General features: G+C 42.2%; 1 protein-coding gene across 3 annotated transcripts in view; it reads right to left on the reverse strand.

The window, feature by feature from the left end:
* The window catches only part of LOC130368539 (atos homolog protein A-like), a 62,201-nt gene that overhangs the window by 8,011 nt on the left and 30,890 nt on the right, over positions 1–23,300 (reverse strand). For 2 of the 3 annotated variants that reach the window (XM_056572333.1, XM_056572331.1), the window contains exons 3-9: positions 17,032–17,234; positions 11,954–12,079; positions 9,470–10,931; positions 3,542–3,658; positions 2,318–2,397; positions 1,566–1,668; positions 1,165–1,323 (exon numbers count right to left, since the gene is read on the reverse strand). In XM_056572333.1, coding sequence (XP_056428308.1) covers positions 1,165–1,323; positions 1,566–1,668; positions 2,318–2,397; positions 3,542–3,658; positions 9,470–10,931; positions 11,954–12,079; positions 17,032–17,234 — 2,250 coding nt within the window. The remainder of the gene's footprint in view (positions 1–1,164; positions 1,324–1,565; positions 1,669–2,317; positions 2,398–3,541; positions 3,659–9,469; positions 10,932–11,953; positions 12,080–17,031; positions 17,235–23,300) is intronic. The other variant, XM_056572332.1, reaches the window with a different exon arrangement.

Raw genomic sequence — 23,300 nt, forward strand, 5'->3', positions numbered from 1 at the left:
GCGGACCAGTAAAACCAGGTCTGCGTAAGGACATCTTATTTCACATGACATCTTAATCAGGGGTCAAGTCCCGGGAAAAAAAGTGCAGGAACTCACCCAAGATTTCCACTAAAGGGCTGGTCCCGCAGAACTCCTGCTAATGGGAACTGTGTCCCTGCTGTGGAAAAAGTGCAGGAACTTAGTTCCCACGCATTCCTGCAGGACTTGAACCCTGATCTTAATCCAGCTAACAAAATGGAACTAGATGGCTAGGGCTCCATGGTGACTAGACCTCAATGTTTCCTTATTGAAGAATATACTTTTGACAATTACAAGATTATTGACAATTTGGGCCATGTTTGTATTCTTGGGAATGTCTTTTCTGCCCCAGAGAAAGGATGTTCTCTAAGTTTTAAGTTTTTAATCTACATATATGTTTTCCATACAACAAAAAAAAAAGAAAAGAAAACACACAACACTAATTTCTACATTTGGATATTCCAAGTTTACATGAGTTTTTATTTCTATGCATCATGGAGCAAAAGTCAACAGTGAAAATACTTTTAGTTTTAGACAAAATATGCTTTTAAAAAGGGGTACTTCAGGGAAGTATATATAAAAAAATTGAGCTCCAAAGCCACCACACTACCTGGATATGTTCCCTATAAACCATCCTGCCTGATATGCATGGCTCCTGTGGCCTCTGTTGTCTTTTCTGGCTGCTTGATATTTGCCATCCTTCTCTCTCCTTGCCTACATCTCCCAGTAATCACTGCAGCTCTGCTCTGCCAGCCAGCTCACTCCACACCCTACTGGTCTGAGAAGCAGAGAGAGGTTCAGTATCTGATTTGTTGAGGCCACACACACCTACCAGTTCTCAACACTAAAAGGAGCATGACTCATCAGTGCAGGGCAGAAACCACATAGTCTTTGTCTCAGGAGGGTGGGGGCTACTTTCAGAGAGGGATTTTGACAGAGATAGGATGGCCGCCTGGATGATGTAATTCCCTCACTTCATGCATGTAAGTGACAACCAAAGAGGGGAAACTGCTCTGTATAGCTAATGAATAATATTCAGACAACTAAATATGTTGATGAGAGGGAAAGGATTAACTATGGGTTTAGTTCCCCAGAGTACCCCTTTAGGTGTAGTAAAATCTATATAGGCACATTTTCCTATCTTACCATGTAAGGGGAAGGAGCATTATCCTCTGAAACACTGAAGAAAGAAACTCTAACAGGCAACGTCATGTGGGTTGGACAGAATACTCCACTTGCTCCAACATCTGCTGTAAAACCTTCAACTGTGCCTAGAGGTTCTAATCGATAATTCAGGACCGACTCCTGAAAAGGATTCAGAGAAGACAGGTAAAGGGAACGGACACTTTAATAGCCTTGTGGTTATTGTAGGGAGACAACTCAACATCTATAAAAGTAACATACCATTAAAATAGTACCCAATGAGACTATAATAAATCAACAAGCAAATGTTTCATAGTTAAAATGACATATTCAGCTTATTAGGCATCCTCTAAGGCTAGCCAATAAGTTGCATAATGATGAGTACAGTTAAATAAAATACATACCTCAAAGTTTCCAAGAAGGCTCAGACAAGGAGCAGGTGGAGCACTGCAACTAAGCTGTCTGTCTGTGCACTCTACACCATTCTCTGTTTTCTCACAGTGACGTCTGGTCAGAGTAAAAAAGGACAGATCAACATTAACATGTACAGTAAATGCATAAAAACAAACAATAACTTAAAGTAGGGATTTTAACCAAAAGGGTCTGGCATACGAAGTACAGTGAAGGTTATAAGGCTTAAAGGGGATAAGATGTCAGATTGCCGCGGTCCCGCTGCTGGGGATCCCCGGGATCCCCGCTGCGGCACTGCGCTATCATTACAGCACAGAGCGAGTTCGCACTGCACGTAATGACGCGCAATACAGGAGCCGGAGCATCGTTACTTCACAGCACGCCCCTTTCAATACAAGTCTATGGGAGGGGCGTGGTGGTTGTCACGCCCCCTGCCATAGACTTGCATTAAGGGGACTGGCCGTGATATAGGTTTCATCTATTCTATAATATACTGTTGATTTATTGAATGTTGTATGCAGACTATCCCATTTTCATAAGATTTCTTATATGGATCTGTAAAGCCTTGAGAGCAGGTAGCATTGCATTCTCTAAATCAGATCCCTGAAGTGTAACAGACCTCTTTCAGCGACGAGGAGTTCTTAGCCCTTCTATATTATATAATAACATAGCTGAATCTAGTCAGCAGAATGAACATAACATGTACAAGCAAGTAAAGGTTGAAAATAACTAAATAAATAAATACCTCTTTGTGGATAAACCTTTAAACTGCAGTAAGGAAGTGTCCAGATCAAAATACCCTGACTGTGTCTTTCTTTGTGGTACCTGGGTAAAACAAACATATTCTTTTATCTGGCAGACCTTAAAGGGGTACTCTGCTGCTCAGCGTTTGGAACAAACTGTTCCAAACGCTGGAGTCGGGAGCTTGTGACATCTTAGCCCCACCCCCTCATGACATCACACCCCGCCCCCTCAATGTAAGTCTATGGGAAGGGGTGTGACAGCCATCACGCCCCCTCCCATAGGCTAGCATTGAGGGTCGGGGCATGACGTCATGATTGGGCGGGGCTATGACATCACGAGCTCCCTGCTCCAGCGTTCGGAACAGTTTGTTCCAAACGCTGAGCAGCGGAGTACCCCTTTAAGCAGAAGGCACATTGAAGAGAAGACACGGGCGCTGGCTAACAAAGCATTGTTAATATGATGTGTTAAGCCAAGTGCCCACTATGTACACTGAAGAACAAGCCATCCAGGCCCTGCTCACCTGATAGAAGGACAATACATTTCTACATTTCATAAAACATACTGGACAGGCTTATTGCCTCTGTGTACATTCCTATCTGGCTGGATGCCTTAGATAAAGGAAGACTGTTACATTATGGGTTTTAATATAGATTAAGTGAAAGGACAATTCTGCACATAAATTTAATATGTTTTGGCAAGTGACAAAATACCTCTTAACTAGACATTTACGACTACAGCGCACACAGAATATATTTACTAAATACAGCTCTCTCTTTAGACTATAAGGATATGTTCACACTGAAAATATGGCAAGGAAAATATCCGCGCTGGAAGTTTAAAGTCCCATTTACTTCATGAGATTTTACTCATGGATTCCGTAAGACTAGACATGTTTATTCTTTCGGCAGAATTTGGATCCTCATTGGAAGTTTTAAACGGGAGTCTGAATTAGACGGAATGCACGCCAATTTCCTTGCATACTGCCTAAATTTGTAAACTTGCCCTAAAAACACAGTCTGTAACTATCAGCGGTTCAGGATTCGACATATCAAAGCCGGATCCATGTGCCTCAATCCTTGGTTCATATACAGATTCTCTCTAGGATGTTACTCTGTTTGTAGAACAGATTTCTTTCTACCAATGGAGACACAATCCACTACTTAAGCTCCAAAGGTTTTGGTGCAAAAAAAATTGAAGTAAAAAATAAGCAAAACCCAAGACTTACTGGACTGGAAAGTAAAGGTAAACCTGTGCAGGGGTGAAATGCCTTGGTAGAGATCCCATCGAGAGAGTGAAAACCCTTTTTCTTCCAAACATTAGAAGGTCGCAGAGGTACAGACTTCTGGGAACAAACAAGACAGCATGTCATATAGTATACACCACACTGCAGTATAATAGATAATGACAAAACAAAAAGGTTTCAGATTTGTAAACCTGTATCCTAACAGTGCATAATTCATAAGTTGGACAGAGCACAGGAAATATTACCTTTACCTGTCTGTATTCTAAGTTTTACACAGTACGCTGTTAAAATTGTTAGGGTGTCACTATGTAATGTCTGAATCTATTTTTCCATACCACTTTACAAAGAAATTAATAATATAATTCGTATCATTCTATTTCCTACAATGGACAATTACCATCTATCCAAACATTGGATTGGGCCGTTATGATGAGGGAGCATTCACATCATGTTTTTGCAATACAGTTCCCGTATACGTACGGAACCATATGCATTGACTTTTCATTGAAAATCGTATGCCAAACAGGGCATCTGGTTACATCCGTTTCGAGTCTTGTGCGGTTTTGTCAGTTTTTTTTCCCTGTACCCAAAACCGTAGCCTACAATAGTTTTTGGTCCGGGTGAAAAACCGTATAAGAGTTAAAATTTGTACACACGTTTTGATACAGTTTAGTCCAAAACCTGATACGGGAACTGTATTGCAAAAACATGGTGTGAATGCAGCCTAAGACTGAATGGAGCAATATTTCAGCCTATGGCTACGAGGCGGATATAAACAAAAGAAGAGTGATCTACGTAGCCGTCTCCATAAGTCCTACAAAAACTTTGAAGCGGCTGAGCTTGGGATGCCCATTCTAGTAACTAGTGGAAGTTTTAGTACAGCATCCTCTAGGGGAATAAGTGTTTATTGTGGAAGAAACCCTTTAGCATACACAAATAAATACCCTCTGTAAAGTGTGTATACTCCATCTAATGTGTAAAGACCTTTTACACAGCCAAGTGTTTTTGCATGTAAGGCTAGGGTCACGTTTGTCTATTTGTATTTCTATTACAGTATTGGCACATAGGGTAGTGTGCATCACAGTATACATGGTAATAAGGTACATTTCTATGTGGAGCTCCACCTTTTTGCGGTTATAATTCTTATAGGTTCACATATGCACAATTGTCAAGTTTTCTGTTGAGTCATAGAAAAAAAGGCAATGCCAGATCCCTTGCATGCAAACATCAATAAGGCTTGGAAATCCAACAAACGCTAAGTCAATAAGGTCTGCCATCTATCAGTCTAGCATTTTACCAGACAAAAGACCACCATCACAGATTATCTTAAAAATCCTGGACAAAGGCTCATAATGAAACCTATGATGTAAAAGGGAAAGAATCTTTAGTTTCCTGGGGTAACCACTACATAGAAGATTATCCAACGCCATGCAAATATGTTAAAAGGGGTCATCCCAAAAAGACAATTCCTTTGGGGGGGGAAGCTTGTGAACCCCCCTGGCTGTCAGTTGACTTATGCTACATGTTTCTTCTGCAGAATTCATGATTGCAGTTTCTAAAGAAAGAATAAGACTTCAATTCTTTCTGTTGATTCTGCTCAGATATTACTTGACCGCACATTTCCAAGCGGTCCCAGCACCCGCCAGATTATTCAAATGTGCAAAATGTCTGCCCGTTTTCTGGGCGGACATTGCGCACATTTTCTCCCATGCTAATTCTGACTTATTGTGGTATTAAAGTGGTACTCCGGTGGAAAACTTTTTTTTTTTTTTTTTTTTTTAATCTACTGGTGCCAGAAAGTTCAACATTTACTTCTATTTAAAAATCTTAATCCTTCCAGGACTTCTCAGATGCTGTATACTACAGAGGAAGTTGTATTTCTTTCTGGAATTCTTTCCAGTCTGACCACTGTGCTCTCTGCTGACACCTCTGTCCATGTCAGGAACTGTCCAGAGTAGAAGCATTTTTCCATAGCAAACCTCTCCTGCTCTGGACAGTTCCTGATACAGACAGAGGTGTCAGCAGAGAGCAATGTGGTCAGACAGGAAAGAACTCAATAAAGAAAACTTCCTCTGCAGCTGATAAGTGCTGGAAAGATTAAGATTTTTAAATATAAAGTAATTTACAAATTTGTTTAATTTTGTGGCGCCAGTTGATAAAAAAAAAAAAAAAAAAAGTTTTCCACTCAAGTACCCCTTTAAAAACGGAACGTCCATGCAGTATTTCCTTGTGGAGAAGACTGCCATCAATCTCAATAGAATTCTGCTGCTCAGCTAACAGTACAGAACTTATGAAACAAATTGGTTTCTGCAAAAAGACTGAACATGTTCTGGTGGAGTCCATTGGAGAAGTCCAGTCACTGTGGGAAGTAAAGGTCCTATTCAGACCTTTGTGTGTCCATGGTATCAGACAAGAAACAGAGTGTGACCGGATCTATCTGTTCCCAAATTCTTGCTAGCTTACAAATGCTATATTAGTAGAAAGTCGGGGTCAGCTAGATGGCAATATAACTTCAGGATAAGACTGCATAAAATCTGTAATCTGTTACCATAGGGAGCTGTAGACACAAACACATAGCATTTAAAATAAATTATAGGACCTAAATCAAAGCTGTGATGGTGCAACTGCCCTTTAACTATCTGATGCAAAGCTACAGAAATTAAACCCTTAAAGGGGGTTGTCCAGAGAAATTTTCCATTTCACTATTGCATCCAGGCTGCCCAATAAAATAATAGCTTTAAAGGGGTACTCCGCCAATATACATCTTATCCCCTATCCAAAGGATAGAGGATAAGATTGCGGGGTCCTGCCGCTGGAAACCCCCGCGATCTCTCCTGCAGCATGTGTCCTCTGCTGCATGGAGGGAACTTCGCTCCGTGCCTGATGATGGGCAATACAGGGGCCGGAGAATCGTGACGCAATGGCCCTGCCTCCTCGTGAAGTCACGGCCCATTCCCTCTAAGCAAGTCTATGGGAGGGGGCAAAGTCGTGACATCACGATACTCCGTCCCCTGTAGCGCCCATCACCAGGCATGGAGCAAAGTTTGATCTGTGCAGCAAATGACACAGGGTGCTGCAGGAAAATCGCGGGGGTTCCCAGCGGTGGGACCCCGTGATCAGACATCTTATGCCTTATCCCTTTGGATAAGGGGATAAGATGTCCAGTGCCGGAGTACCCCTTTAAGTCCCCTTCCTCGTAGCCAATAGTATCAGGGCGCCCTGTCTGTAACCAGTGACACTGGTTTTCCTTGAGCTGCACGGCGTAGCATCTACAGCTGTGGTAACTGACAGTGCCACTCACCCAATCGCTCACAAAAGGTGGAACACCACTGTGGTCTGTGATTGGTTAGGGGCTCTATGGCATCACATCTACAGCTCTGGGACACCTAAGATCTGCGGAGGCCCTGCCCTGATACAGGAGTCTAAGAAGAAGTGCGGAAAGAGTGAAATAAAACATTTTACCGGGCAATCCCTTTCCAGCATACCTTATGCTCTGGTCAGTTTTCCTAAAAGTAACATTTGTACAGCATTGTCCATGATTTTTCAAAATGATACACATTTTACATTTGGTGAAAACGATGCCTTGTGGGATTTCAGAGATTTCTGCGCCATTCTCCCCTCTGAATATAATTTTGCATTAGGAGACGTAGTTGCACGACAGTAATTTGTCTAAAAAGCCTTTTCCAAGCTGCAGGATTATTATGAGACAGCCAGTGCACAATGGGGGGGGGGAAAGAAAAAACAAACAAACATACATACAGTCATGGCCGTAAGTGTTGGTACCACCGACATTTTTCTACAAAATGAAGTATTTCTCAGAAAAGGATTGCAGTAACACATATAGCTATACACATGTTTATTCCCTTTGTGTGTATATTGGAACTAAACCAAAAAAAGGGAGGAAAAAAAGCTAATTTTGCATAATGTCACACCAAACTCAAAAAATGGGCTGTACAAAATTATTGGCACCCTTTCAAAATTGTGGAAAAATAAGATTGTTTCAAGCATGTGATGCCTCTTTAAACTCACCTGGGGCAAGTAACAGGTGTGAGCAATATAAAAATAACACCTGAAAGCAGAGAAAAAGGAGAGAAGTTCACTTAGTCTTTGCATTGTGTGTCTGTGTGTGCCACACTAAGCATGGACAACAGAAAAAGGAGAAGAGAACTGTCTGAGGACTTCAGAAGCAAAATGTGGAAAAATATTAACAATCTCAAAGTAACAAGTCCATCGCAAAAGATCTAGATTTGCCTTTGTCCACAGTGCGCAACATTATCAAGAAGTTTGCAACCCATGGAACTGTAGCTAATCTCCCTTGGCGAGGACAGAAGAGAAAAATTTATGAAAGGTGTCAACACAGAATAGTCCAGATGGTGGATAAGCAGCCCCAAACAAGTTCCAAAGATATTCACACTGACGCTCCCTGAGCCTGCAGGATAACTTGAACTATCCATCAACATTTAATTGAAATGAAACGCTATGGCAGGAGACTCAGGAGGATCCCACTGCTGACACAGAAACATAAAAAGCAAGACTACATTTTGCCAAAATGAATTTGAGTAAACCAAAATCTTCTGGGAAAATGTCTTGTGGACAGATGAGACCAAGATAGAGCTTTATGGTAAAGCACATCATTCTACTGTTTACCAAAAATGGAATGAGGACTACAAAGAACACATTACCTACAGTGAAATATGGTGGTGGTTCACTGATGTTTTGGGGTTGTTTTGCTGCCTCTGGCACTGGGTGCCTTGAATGTGTGCAAGGCATCATGAAATCTGAGGATTACCAACGGATTTTGGGTCACACTGTACAGCCCAGTGTCAGAAAGCTGGGTTTAAAGTCCATATCTAAATCCCATTGAACACCTGTGGAGAGATTTTAAAATTGCTGTTGGGAAAAGGTGCCCTTCCAATAAGAGAGACCTGGAGCAGTTTGCAAAGGAAGAGTGGTCCAACATTCCGGCTGAGAGGTGCAAGAAGCTTATTGATGGTTATAGGAAGCCACTGATTTCAGTTATTTTTTCCAAAGGGTGCGCAACCAGATATTAAAAGGGGTATTCCAGGCAAAACCTTTTTTTTAAATATATATATCAACTGGCTCCGGAAAGTTAAACATATTTGCAAATTACTTCTATTAAAAAATCTTAATCCTTCCAATAGTTATTAGCTTCTGAAGATTTCTGTCTAACTTCTCAATGATTATGTCACGTCCCTGGAGCTGTGCATGATGGGAGAATATCCCCATAGGAACTGCACAGCTCCCGGGACGTGAGTCATCAGAGAGCAGTTAGAAAGAAAACTACAACTCAACTTCAGAAGCTAATAACTATTGGAAGGATTAAGATTTTTTTAATAGAAGTAATTTACATATCTGTTTAACTATCCGGAGCCAGTTGATATATAAAAAAGTTTTGGCCTGGAATACCCCTTTAAGTTAAGGGTGCCAATAATTTTGTCCAGCACATTTTTGGAGTTTGGTGTGACATTATGTCCAATTAGCATTTTTTTCCTTCCTTTTTTTGGTTTAGTTCTAATACAAACAAAGGTAATAAACATCTGTATCGCGAAACATGTGTTCCTGCAATCCTTTTCTGTGAGAAATACTTCATTTTCTTGAAAAATTTCAGGGATGCTAACATTTACGGCCATGACTGTGCTTGCCTCCTCTGCTGCTCCTGCTTTCAGATCTTCTGGTCCCTGCTGCGGTCAGGTTCTTTTTCCTTCCAGTAAGGTTTTGTGCCCCACAGGAAGTTCCTGCAGCAACTATACCACATCGGAAGGAGGAAGAACATAAGCACAGTGGAGACTGAAAGATCTGACTGCGGAAGAATATACTTACTATATTCTATCAAAGTGCATTTTTTTGATAACCATTCTAGGAAAAAATTCTGTATGTGTATATACGTACTGTTTGGTCTGTATTCTTCAGCCTCTCACAGCTCAGACAATTTTCAATGGCTTTCCCCTGTTCTTGTGCACCACAGTCACATTTGGTTGGATCCTCATTCTCATCATGAGCAGTCTTCTGCTTCTCTTGGGTCTCTTTAGCTTTCTGACTGTCTCTATCTTTTGTAACGTAGTTTTCAATGCTGTGAAGTTGGTTGCTATGATCAGACCCATGTGCTTTCCTCGTGTTACTTTCCGTACATTTAGGCTCTAGTGTCTGCGGAACACCACAGGTTTTAAATGCCACAACATTTCGTGAACAGTTTTTGCGATTATCAAGATGGACACTGTCGCTACTTCTACTTTCAGCAGAGCTGGTTTGCCTGTTGGCAGAACAGACGTTCAAGGTGCTATGACTGGAGAGATGATGAAGTGTTCCTTTACTGATGTACTTTTCATTCTGTTCACTGTACTTTAAGTCTCCTCTATCAGGAGCCATAAAAATATTTTCCTTACTGGACAATGAGAAAGCTGGTGGGGTGTATTTGTTTACTGAATGTTGAAATGTGTCTAAAACAGGTTCATGGGCTTGAACTAAAATGAGTTTCCGCCTAGCTTGTGGTTTTGGTGAAGTTCTACCATCAGGACAAGGTCGGGAGGAAGTTATGGGTGTGTCTAAAGCAGCTTTTTGTTTTCGGTCACCATTTTCAGGGGTTAGAGTCAGATCTGAAATAGGAGCACACATGACAGGTGTTTCAATCTTGTTGAAGTTTTCGTCTTCACATGGGTTTCTTAATATTTTGCAGCTCATGGGGGTGGGGTCGTGCATTTTGAAGGAACGAGTTGTTATGTGTGATGTTGTCTGATCACACTGAAGCAAGTGTTGTGCTATTCTTGCTATGACTTCCTGGCGTTCCTGAATTAGGGAGCCTATTAAAGGATTGGTCTCTGTCTGTTGGTGTACAGGGGAGTTGTTGGGCGTGTCAACCAAAGATAGCGATTTGAAGTTTCTTACAGGCGATCCTTGTAGGGCTGTTTTAGGATCACTTATACTGAAACAATGAATCTTAGATGGTGATGTTCCAACGTCACAGCTATTGCCACATCCAGAAATTAACTTTACATTTTTACCAGGGAGCATGAGATTCATGCTAAGACTTGTTTTAGCCTGCAGTAGTCCATCAGATCCAACAGTCCATGTCTGCTTGCTACATGTATGCTGAAAACTGGGTGCACTTTGCTGGCTGCTCTCCTGATGCTCTCGAGGTGGAGGACCAATTTGCTCATGTGACAAAAACTTCTTTTCATATAAGCCAAGATTACTGTGGATGCTACAGTTCAACACTGGATAACTGGATTGTCTAGGCAGAGACTGGACACTGACTTTCAAGGCCACGTTATGAGACACATTGGGGACAGGAAACACATGTTCAGTGGGTGGATGAGTAAAATTCCATTGTAGCTCACCATCAGCTGCACTTATTCTGTAGAAGAGACACACAAGAGAGACAAAAGGGGAGAGCGTTATGGAAACCCGCACAGAGAAAAAGTAGAGCAGTTACCCTTAGCAACCAGAATGCTTCATTTTTAAAAATGCCTCTAAAAACATAAAAGCAATCTGATTGGTTGCTATGCGCAACTGCTCAACTATTGTACTATAAGACTGAATCAGTAGGGCTTAAATAAATGGAAGTATGTTAATAAAAAATGACTAAGCTACATCCAGTGGGATAACTGATAAAATATTTTCGGTCCCCGGAATACCCCTTTGACTTATTTGAGTTTATTCTAACATATCAAAGGCTGACATTTATGCAATTGTAGTTGCTTTTCAGTCAGAAAGGGAGAACATTGTTTTCCTATGAAGCATTGATAAATATCATCAAGGCTTGAGAGTCTTGATCCTTATTTCGGATTTTAATCAAAGGTATATCTGTTAGACCATAAGTGGCATGTGAAGTTGCCATGTGCAAGTTAAGATAAGGCAGTTGCTTAAGCTGTTGAGCAAAGCAAAAAGGAGAAAACCACAACTTCCTGCAAACAGGTCTGCCATAGGTTTGATAGCAACTTTATGTCACATTTCAAGCTAAGATTTTGTGACAACTTGCCACCCCCATCATGTAAATAATCCCAGGACTTCTAAAATCATAAGATGTTATGAACAATGTTTGTATTTTAAAGTCTGTGCATTCTACCAGCTCCACATCACTAAACCAAGTAAATAAGGGAACTAAATATTACACATTTAAGTGGATGTCTGGCTTAGTCAATCCACAGCTCTGTGTAATCAGTCTGAATCAGTACATTGTTTCCCACCATTCAAACTGTGGCCTTCTGGTCTGAAAAGCTTAGGAACCTGCTTACATAGTGAGTAGTCTCACATCTAGAGGGGGCCTGGGAGGGGAAACCTTATACTAAATAAGTTGTCTGCCTTTTAGAAAGGGTATACAGATGCAATAAAGTGTTCTAAAATGTATTCTCACTTTTTACTGAGAAGCCAGCTTACCTGTAGATAATGTTGCGGGGTACAGCTCCATGAGAAACACTTAACCAGGCGCTTAACTGAGAAAAGAAAACAAATGAACGGACAGCCAACAGAAGAGTCTTCTCTTCAATAAAACGGTCTCCACTCCTATAAAAATAAAAAATAAATCATTCAGTGAAAAGGCAACAACATTTTTCCAGAGACAGAATTGTGTGGAGAAGGGTACAAAAAACCATTTATGCAGCACCGAAAGTTCCCAAGAGCACAGTGACCTCCATAATTCTTAAATGGAAGAAGGTTGGAACTAGGACTCTACAGCTGGCTGCCCCACCAAACTAAGTGATCTAGGGAGAAGAGCCTTGGTAGAAGAGGTGACCCAATGGTCACATGGCTGAGCTCCAAAGATCCTGTATGCATGAGGAAACTTCCAGAGAGTCCGTCATCACTGTTTATAAAGCCAAGATAGTGAAGTGCTTCAGTGTGTACTCCCCTGTATAATATCCTCTGAAGAGTTGAAGACATGCAGGTGAATTGGATCACTCACCAAATTGGGTTGTGCATCTGCAGGCACAACACACACAGGGTTTTAGAGAAAGGTGAACAAACCAAAATACAAAAGATATCTTAAACAATTTTAAATCTTTTTTGTACATTTTTATGGGGCAGCCATATTGCCTGAGCTAACCCCCTCTGCTCTTTAACAGCAGTTTAGAGAGAGACTTTCTTTACAGCAGCCAGATAAAAACAGGAAACTCTGAAGTCTGGAGAAAACTTACTGACTGATAAACCCATGACAAAGATTAGGAGGCAACCATAGGCAATATTTTGATCAAACTTACAGATTTCGGCAGGACCGATTCACCCTTTAATGTGTATTGGAACCTCACAAAAGACGAGGTTGGGGAAAGAAAATGGGAGAGATAGTAGTTTGCCGAACCAATATTTGTGTAATTGCTATTGTATGTTTAACCCCTTCACGACCCAGCCCATTTTCACCTTCAGGACCTGGGCATTTTTTGAACATCTGACCACTGTTACTTTAAACATTAATAACTCTGGAATGCTTTTAGTCATCATTCTGATTCAGAGATTGTTTTTTCGTGACATTCTACTTTATGTTATTGGTAAAATGTCACTGATATTTGCATCCTTTCTTGGTAAAAAAAAATCTAAAAATGTAACGAAAATGTTGCATTTTTCTAACTTTGAAACTCTCTGCTTGTAAGGAAAATGGATATTCCAAATAAATTACTTTATGTTTGCATCAAAAAATGTACGTGTTTTTAATTTTGGAAGACACCAGAGGGCTTCAAAGTTCAGCAGCAATTTTCCAATTTTTCTCAAGATTTTCAAAATCATACTTTTTTTTAGGGACCAGTTCAGGTTGGAAGTGGATTTTAAGGGTCTTCATTTTAGAAATACCCCATAAATGACCCCATTATAAAAACTACACCCCCTAAAGTGTTCAAAATGACATTCAGTAAGTGTTTTAACCCTTTAGGTGTTTCACAGGAATAGCAGCAAAGTTAAGGAGAACATTCAAAATCTTCATTTTTTATTAGACCCAATTTTTGTATTTTCACAAGGAGTAAAAGGAGAGAAATCACCCTAAAATTTGTAACCCAATTTCTCTCAAGTAAGTAAACACCTCATATGTGTATGTAAAGTGTTCGGCGGGCGCAGTAGAGGGCTCAGAAGGGAAGGAGCGACAATGGGATTTTGGAGAGTGAGTTTTTCTGAAAGTGTTTTTGGGGGGCATGTCCCATTTAGGAAGCCCCTATGGTGCCAGAACAGTGGACCCCCCCACATGTGTCCCCATTTTGGAAACTACACCCCTCATGGAATTTAATAAGGGGTGCCGTGAGCATTTACACCCCACTGGCGTTTGACAGATATTTGAAACAGTGGACTGTGCAAATGAAAAATTGTATTTTTCATTTTCACAGACCACTGTTCCAAAAATCTGTCATACACCAGTGGGGTGTAAATTCTCACTGCACCCCTTATTAAATTCCATGAGGGGTGTAGTTTCCAAAATGGGGTCACATATGGATATTTATTGTTTTGCGTTTAGGTCAGAACTGCTGTAACAATCAGCCACCCCTGTGCAAATCACCTCAAATGTACATGGTGCACTCTCCCTTCGGGGCCTTGTTGTGCGCCCCCAGAGCAGTTTGCGCCCACATATGGGGTATTTCCGTACTCTGGAGAAATTGCATTACAAATTTTGAGGGTCTTTTTTCCCCCTTTACCTCTTGTGAAATTGAAAAGTGTGCGGCAACACCAGCATGTCAGTGTAAAAAATTTAATTTTTATACACTAACATGCTGGTGTAGACCCCAACTTCACGTTTTCATAGGGGTTAAAGAAGAAAAAGCCCCACAAAATTTGTTAGGCAATTTCTCCCGAGTACGGCGATACCCCATATGTGTCCCAAAACTGTTGCCCTGAAATACGACAGGGCTCTGAAGTGAGAGAGCACCATGCGCATTTGAGGCCTAAATTAGGGATTTGCATAGGGGTGGACATAGGGGTATTGAACATCAGTGATTCCCAAACAGGGTGCCTCCAGCTGTTGCAAAACTCCCAGCATGCCTGGACAGTCAGTTGCTGTCTGGCAATACTGGGAGTAGTCGTTTTGCAACAGCTGGAGGCTCCGTTTTGGAAACCGTAACGTACCAGACGTTTTTCATTTTTATTGGGGAGGGGGGCTGTGTAGGGGGTATGTGTATTTGTAGTGTTTTTTACTTTCTATTTTAGGTTAGTGTAAGTGTAGTGTAGAGTTTTTAGGGTACAGTCACACGGGCAAGGGTTAAAAGCAAGTTTGCTGCTGGGAGATTGAGATGCAGCGCAAAATTTGCGCCATCTCAAACTTGCAGCACTCATGGTAAACCTCTGCCCATGTGAGTGTACCTGTACATTCACATTTTTTTTGGGGGGGGGGGGGTCAAACATCCAGCTGTTGCAAAACTACAACTCCGAGCATGCCCCCTTTGGCTGGTGTTACGCAACCAGTGTGCCTTCAGCTGTTGCAAAAACTACAAATCTCAGCATGCAGTGACATCAGAAGGGCATGCTGGGACTTGTAGTTATGCAACAGCTAGAGGCATACTGCTACAACTCCCAGAATGCCCTTTGGCTGTCCGTGCATGCTGTAGGTTGTAGTTATGCAACAGCTGAAGGCACACTGGTTGCAAAACACTTGAAAGTTTATTACTTAACTTAGTGTTTCCAAATCAGTGTGCCTCCAGCTGTTGCAAAACTACAACTCCCAGCATGCCCAGGCATGCTGGAAGTTGTAATTCGGCAATATCTGAATGATCAGATGTGGCCGAACTACAACTTCCAGCATGCTTGGGCAGTCTGGTATGCTGGGAGTTGTAGTTTTGCAACATCAGTTTGGAGACCACTGTATAATGGTCTCCAATCTGTGCTCTTCCAGATGTTACAGAACTACAACTCCCAGCATGCCTGGACAGACTGAGCATGCTGAAATTTGTAGTTTTGCAACATCTGGAAGAGCACAGATTGGAGACCATTATACAGTGGTCTCCAAACTGTGGACCTCCAGATGTTGCAAAACTACAACTCCCAGCATGCACAGAAAGCCAAAGGCTGTCTGGGCATGCTGGGAGTTGAAGTTTTGAAACTCCCAGAGGCAGCTGTGAGATTGCTTTACGGCAATCTCACTGCTGCCAATGAAGATGCCGCCCTGCTGCTGGAAACTCACCGCCGGTGTGAGGTGAAAAATTAAGACCCGTGAAAAAATTGGACCGCCTCTGTCGGACGCACCACAGCCGGGACCTCATGGAGGACGCCGCTCGCGCTGGGACCGCTCGGGACACCGCATGGCCGGGTAAGTGACGCCGGGGGACGGGTCAGGGACACTTAGCAGAGCGGTGTGTGTCCCGATCCCCGTGATCAGGACTCACACACCGCGCTGCTAAGTATTCTCATAGCGAAACGCTGCTATCAGCTAGTCAGATTTGACTAGCTGATAGCAGCAATCGCTTGGGGGGGTAGGATGAAACCCTCCGTGGTCGTATGGTAAGATGGCTGCCTATCAGTGATAGCCACCATCTTACCGGGTGCTGCGGGATGCCGCGAGTAGCGGCAAAAATGCTCATGACGTACCTGTACGTCATGGGTCGGGAACACCTTCCCACTCATGTCGTACAGGTATGTCATAGGTCAGGAAGGGGTTAAAGGGGTATTCCGGGATTTTTTTTTATTTGACTATGCTACAGGGGCTGTAAAGTTAGTGTAGTTCATAATATAGTGTCTTTACCTGAGTGTGACGGTTTTCTCACAATTCTTATGTGATTTTCACCCCAATATTTATTTTTAACAGCATACAAAATGACTGCTGTCTCGGATTTTTCCCAGCTTACAATGTGGTCGAGACCTGAGTCACTAGTCAGCTGATGACAGGGAGCCTGTCTGCTTCAATGGGTGGAGGGATCGATCTGCAACAGCTGGAGGCACCCTGTATTGAAGACCACAGGTCTGCAGCTCATTTATGTTTCAATGGGTGTGGTATCTGATGTTTGGGAAGGAGGAAAATGGAATCATGGGATTTGTAGGCAAACAAGGAAACTGAAAACAGGAAATACAAATTCACAGAAAGCTAGCCACAGTGTAATGGTAATATCACAGCATAGCCATTTATCCCCAAGACGAGCGCAGATCCTTCCTAAGCATGTCCATTACTGTCTGCCAGGTATGTACTAAAATCACCTTATGCTGGATAATCCCTTTAAGGTCAGCATTAAAAGGTTGGTCCATAGTTTTGTGTTTAACACACACTTTATAGCAAATGATAATGAAGATGTGCCTATTTTCAACTAAATACAGATATCTCTCTCTATCTATATATTATATATGCTCTTAGTTCCAGTATTAAGTAGGCTATTAAGGCATTACAATTGTTCTTATTTACATCTACAGATATGGAAATTACAACCCTGGTGGTGCCTGGCACTGAACACGAATACCAATATAAAGAAACAAAGGAGCCAATGCCTGCTCACTGACAAAACTTCAAGAACCACGTAAACAGTTTTTTTCCAGGAAAGACTGTTCAGGAAAAGGAAACGTACTGTCTGGGAACTGGCTCCAGAGTCCACCGCTCCAGCAAGAGGGCATCTTGTTTCATTGCGGGATCATTGAAATCATTCCCCTCCGTTCCAGATGCTTCATCACTATAGCAACAGTCTGGTAACAGCATCACCTCCACCATGATAGGAAGATTATTCCTCCACAACAGGGTAACCTCAGATCTTGTTTTCCTGGCTTGTCGGCACTGAAAAGAAAATATGCAATTTAATATTTGGAGTAGAATCTAAAAGGTATCTGACTAATAAAGCAGTCTTTTGTCTTTTGAAATGGCGTATTCGATTTTTCTAGAGATAAGAGTCATACTTCAATGTAAAGTGAAATAAATCTATTTAAGAAATAAAAAGACTGTCCTGCGGTGGTAATACTACATACACACTTGTCAGTACTGCAGGGTGTGTGTACGCTTTATAGCAACTGAAATACATGGGATCCATACACCAGACAATGTTTGATTATTACAGCCGCCTCCTCCAGAACTTTTTAAATAATCAATTTTATTTATTTAATGTATTTTAACAATGCGGTAAATTTGCATAAAATACATTTGGGGAGATTTATCAAAGATTGCTTTTCTCGACGTGCCACGAATTTATCATTATGGCACACTCGGTTTGATAAATTTGGCGCACCTGCGCCAAAATCACGTTTTCACTTATCTACACAGAATTCAGCAGGAAAAAACGTTCAGCTCTACCGGAGGTGTGAGGAGAGCTCTGCAGAGTGGTGTGGAGACCTATAACCAGTTTGTGAATAACTGTATTATATTGTAAATACATGCATGTTAGGCCCCTTTCTCACTATACATTCATCCTTTTTTAAGATCCCTTATAATGTTCTGTTACGAAAACCCTGAAAATTTGCCATTACAAAATCCCATTATAGTCTATGGGATTTTTACATTATCCGTTTTAACCCGTTATAGCCCGTTATTAATAACGGATGTTATTTTGTGATGGGAGAGAGTAACGGTAGAAATAGAACGGAAGAAATAGTACATGCACTATTTCTCCCATTACTCTCTCCCATCACAAAATAACATCCGTTATTAATAACGGGCTATAACTGGTTAAAACGGATAAGGTAAAAATCCCATAGACTATAATGGGATTTTGTAAGGGCAGATTTTCAGGGTTTTCATAAGAGAACAAATAACGGATTTTTAAAATGGATAAAGGTATAGTGTGAAAGGGGCCTAAATTACATCTATAAAATAAAATGTCACTATACTGCAACATTTTTAAAATAAAACATTCTAAATATATTAACAAAATAAATAATATAAAAACATTCCTTTGCATTTACAATATTGATTGGTGTGAGTTTTCTACTGTAGGTAGTCAGAAAAGCAGACACATAAGCAAGGTTGAAGCTGGTGTACATTCCGGGAGCTTTTTAACCCCTTAAGGACCAAGCCCATTAAAGGGGTACTCCGCCCCTAGACATCTTATCCCCTACCCAAAGGATAGAGGATAAGATGTCAGATCGCCACGGTCCCGCTGCTGGGGACCCCGGGGATCGCTGCTGCAGCACCCTGCTATCATTACTGCGCAAAGCAAGATCGCTCTGCACGTAATGACGGGCAATACAGGGGCCGGAGCATCGTTACGTCACGGCTCCGCCCCTCGTGATGTCACGGCCCGCACCTGTCAATACAAGTCTATGGGAGGGGGCGTGGCGGTCGTCACGCCCCTTACCATAGACTTGCATTAAGGGGACGGGCCGTGATGTCATGAGGGGTGGAGCCATGACGTCACGCTGCTCCGGCCCCTGTATCGCCCGTCATTACGCACAGAGCGAACTCGCTCTGCACAGTAATGATGGCGGGGTGCCGCAGCGGCGATCCCCGGGGTCCCCAGCAGCGGGACCGCGGCGATCTAACATCTTATCCCCTATCCTTTGGATAGGGGATAAGATGCCAGGGGCGGAGTACCCCCTTCAAGGACCAGAGCGTTTTTTTGCACATCTGACCACTGTCACTTTAAACATTAATAACTCTGGAATGCTTTTACTTATCATTCTGATTCCGAGAAAGTTTTTTCGTGACATATTCTACTTTAACATAGTGGTACATTTTTGTGGTAACTTGCATGCTTTCTTGGTGAAAAATCCCAAAATGTGATGAAAAATTTGAAAATTTAGCATTTTTCTAACTTTGAAGCTCTCTGCTTGTAAGGAAAATGGATATTACAAATAACATTTTTTTTATTCACATATACAATATGTCTACTTTATGTTTGCGTCATAAAATTGACGTGTTTTTACTTTTGGAAGACACCAGAGGGCTTCAAAGTTAAGCAGCAATTTTCCAATTTTTCACAGAATTTTCAAACTCACTATTTTTCAGGGACCAATTCAGGTTTGAAGTGGATTTGAAGGGTCTTCATCTTAGAAATACCCCACAAATGACCCCATTATAAAAACTGCACCTCCCAAAGTATTCAAAATGACATTCAGTCAGCATTTTAACCCTTTAGGTGTTTCACAGGAATAGCAGCAAAGTGAAGGAGAAAATTCACAATCTTCATTTTTTACACTTGCATGTTCTTGCAGACCCAATTTTCGAATTTTTACAAGGGGTGAAAGGAAAAAATTTATATTTGTATTTGTAGACCAATTTCTCTCGAGTAAGCACATACCTCATATGTCTATGTAAATTGTTCGGTGGGCGCAGTAGAGGGCTCAGAAGCGAAGGAGCGACAATGGGATTTTGGAGAGAACGTTTTTCTGAAATGGTTTTTGGGGGGCATGTTGCATTTAGGAAGCCCCTATGGTACCAGGACAGCAAAAAAAAAAAAAAAAAAAAAAAACCCACATGGCATACCATTGGAAACTAGACCCCTTGAGGAACGTAACAAGGGATAAAGTGAGCCTTAATAACCCACAGGTGTTTAACGACTTTAGCATATGTAAAAAAATTTATTTATTTTTTTCCACTAAAATGTGTGTTTCCCCCCCAAATTTCAAATTTTTGCAAGGGTTAACAGCAGAAAATACCCCCCAAAATTTGTAACCCCATCTCTTCTGAGTATGGAGGTACCACATAAGTTGACCTGAAGTGCACTACGGGCGAACTACAATGCTCAGAAGAGAACGAGTCATATTTGGCTTTTTTAGAGCAAATTTTGCTCGGGGCATGTCGCATTTAGGAAGCCCCTATGGTGCCAGGACAGCAAAAAGGAAATAAAAAAAAATAAAAAAAACATGGCATACCATTTTGGAAACTAGACCCCTTGAGGAACGTAACAAGGGGTACAGTGAGCATTTACCCCCCACTGGTGTCTGACAGATCTTTGGAACAGTGGGCTGTACAAAATTTTTCATTTTCACAGACCACTGTTCCAAAGATCTGTCAGACGCCAGTGGGGTGTAAATTTTCACTGCACCTCTCATTAGATTCCGTGAAGGGGTGTAGTTTCCAAAATGGGGTCACATGTGGGGTTTTTGTTTTTTTTGCGTTTGTCAAAACCGCTGTAACAATCAGCCACCCCTGTGGAAATCACCTCAAATGTGCATGGTGCACTCTCCCTTCTGGGCCTTGTAGTGCGCACACATATGGGGTATCTCTATACTCAGGAGAAATTGCGTTACAAATTTTGGGGGGCTTTCCCCCCCCCCCCCTTTTACCTCTTGTGAAAATGTAAAGTATGGGGCAACACCAGTATATTAGTGTAAAAAAAAAAAAAAAAAAAAAAAAAAATTTACACTAACATTCTGGTGTAGACCCTAACATTTCCTTTTCATAAAGGGTTAAAGGAGAAATAGCCCCCCCAAAGCTTGTAACGCAATTTCTCCCGAGTACGGCGATACCCCATATGTGGCCCTAAACTGTTGACTTGAAATACGACAGGGCTCCAAAGTGAGAGTGCCATGCGCATTTGAGGCCTACATTAGGGATTTGCATAGGGGTGGACATAGGGGTATTCTACGCCACTGATTCCCAAACAGGGTGCCTCCAGCTGTTGGACGGCAATACTGGCAGTTGCTGTTTTGCAACAGCTGGAGGCTCCGCTTTGGAAAAAGTGGCGTACCGGACGTTCTTATTGGGGGGGGGGGGGGGGGGGAAGGGGGGTACTGTGTAGGGGTATATGTAGTGTTTTTAACTTTTTATTTTATTTTGTGGTAGTGTAGTGTAATGTTTTTAGGGTACAGTCACATGGGCAGAGGATTACAGTGAGTTTCCCAGCGCAAAATTTGCTGCATCTCAAACTTGCAGCGAGAAACCCGCTGTAAAACCCTCGCCCGTGTGAAGGTACCCTGTACATTCACAGGGGGGGGCGCACCAGCTGTTGCAAAACCACAACTCCCAGCATGCATGGTCTGTTAGTGCATGCTGGGAGTTCTAGTTTTGCAACAGCTGGAGGCACACAGGTTAGGAAACAGAGTTGGAAACAGACAATGTTTTCCAACCAGTGTGTCTCCAGTTGTTGCAAAACTACAACTCCCAGCATGCCCAGACAGCTGAAGGGCATGCTGGGAGTTGTAGTTTTGCAATATCTGGAGGGCCCCAGTTTGGAGACCATTGTATAATGGTCTCCAATCTGTGCTCTTCCAGCTGTTGCAAAACTACAACTCTCAACATGAAGGGCCAGATGTTGCTGAACTACAACTCCCAGCATGCCTGGACAGTCAGTGCATGCTGGAAGTTGTAGTTTTGCAACAGCTGGAAGAGCACAGATTGGAGACCATTATACAATGGTCTCCAAACTGGGGCCCTCCAGATGTTGCAAAACTACAACTCCCAGCATGCCCAGACAGCCAAAGGCTGCCTGGGCATGCTGGGAGTTGTAGTTTTCAGACTCTTAGAAGCAGCAATGAAGATCTTTACTGGTGCCTCTGAGGACCATGTACTTACCTGCCAGCCCCGCCGCTGCTCCTCCACGTGGCCGGTCCCACCGCTGCTCCAGGTAAGGCCGCAGGTCCCCGCGAGCCACCGCAGCCATCTTACCCCGTTCTGCCCGACTTCCAGGGGCGGGCAGTGCGGGAGATCAGAACTTTCACCCCAGGTCACTGTGATTGGTCCAGAGGGACCAATCACAGTGATCGATGACCAGGACCATCAATGGATGGTTCTGGGGGGTGAAGCAGAAGTTGTCTCCTGCTGGAAACAGCGGGACTTCTGCTGGTTAACCCGTGCGATGCTGCGCATTGCCGGGTTAACTGAATGTCATTTAGAAACGTCGGGATGCACGAACAACCCAGCGTTTATATATGACATTCTGTGGGAAGGGGTTAATCAGATGCACCTAGATCTGCAACAGTCGCAGTTGACAGATCAGGGTGCACTGCAAAGTGAATAACCGTCTATGTGAGCAAGATGAAATTTTCAGTGGAGGGATGTAAACAAATGGAAAGTTGCAGACAAGTTGCGCCAAATATATGGGAAAATAAGCTCTACAGTCTCTGATAAATCTTTGTCATTGTCTTTAAAATAAAACCATAGGTAGAACAGGATAAACAGATAAAATCCCTAGATCTACCCTAGATACAACCCTGGGAGGAAGAACTCAAATCTAACTGGTTCCTGACATAACAGCTTAGGCAACGTTCACAATGTACCAGCGCAGCTGGATGGAGTTTTAGGGTAGAGTCACACACACTGCATCTGCATAGTATTTGAAGATGTGAATGCGCTGCCGGCAGTCACAGAGCGCAGCTCCCTGCTGCGGCCGGGTAGATGTGTGTCAGTTTGTGACTTCCAGTGGGAAACCCACAACTACGAGCGGACACACAGAGCTACAGGGAGGATGAAGCTCGCTCTGCCGTTACTCTGTGAAGGCGGCTCATTCACGGTGTCAAATATATTCTGTGGATGCACTGTGTGTAACCCTACCCTTAGAAGGAGAAAATCACACAATGCATGGGTTTGGAGGTCATACTGCATATTTTCAAATGGCCTAAGGGTATTCAGTAGTGACCTACAGGGCAGTGTCCAGTCTTAAATAATTTAACATAAAAAGACAAGATTATTTATTAATAATTAAATGTATGGGAAAGACCTTTTAAGACTTTGCAAAAAAAAAATTCACCTTTAAATAATTTTGAAAATAGGAAAGGAAACTGATAATGGAGAGGACACAACACTGACACTCTGGGATAAGGCATAACTCTACTGCTTTATAGCAGAAGGCCTATCAGGAGAAGTGGTAGTCCAGTTGTGTTTACCTGACATACATCTTTTACACTGAAATTTTAGGTTTTAAAATATACCTGTCACTTAGAAAAGCTATTAACATGTCACAGGGACATGTCA

Source organism: Hyla sarda, chromosome 4, assembly GCF_029499605.1.
Source record: "Hyla sarda isolate aHylSar1 chromosome 4, aHylSar1.hap1, whole genome shotgun sequence".
In the NCBI taxonomy this organism is placed as follows: domain Eukaryota; kingdom Metazoa; phylum Chordata; class Amphibia; order Anura; family Hylidae; genus Hyla; species Hyla sarda.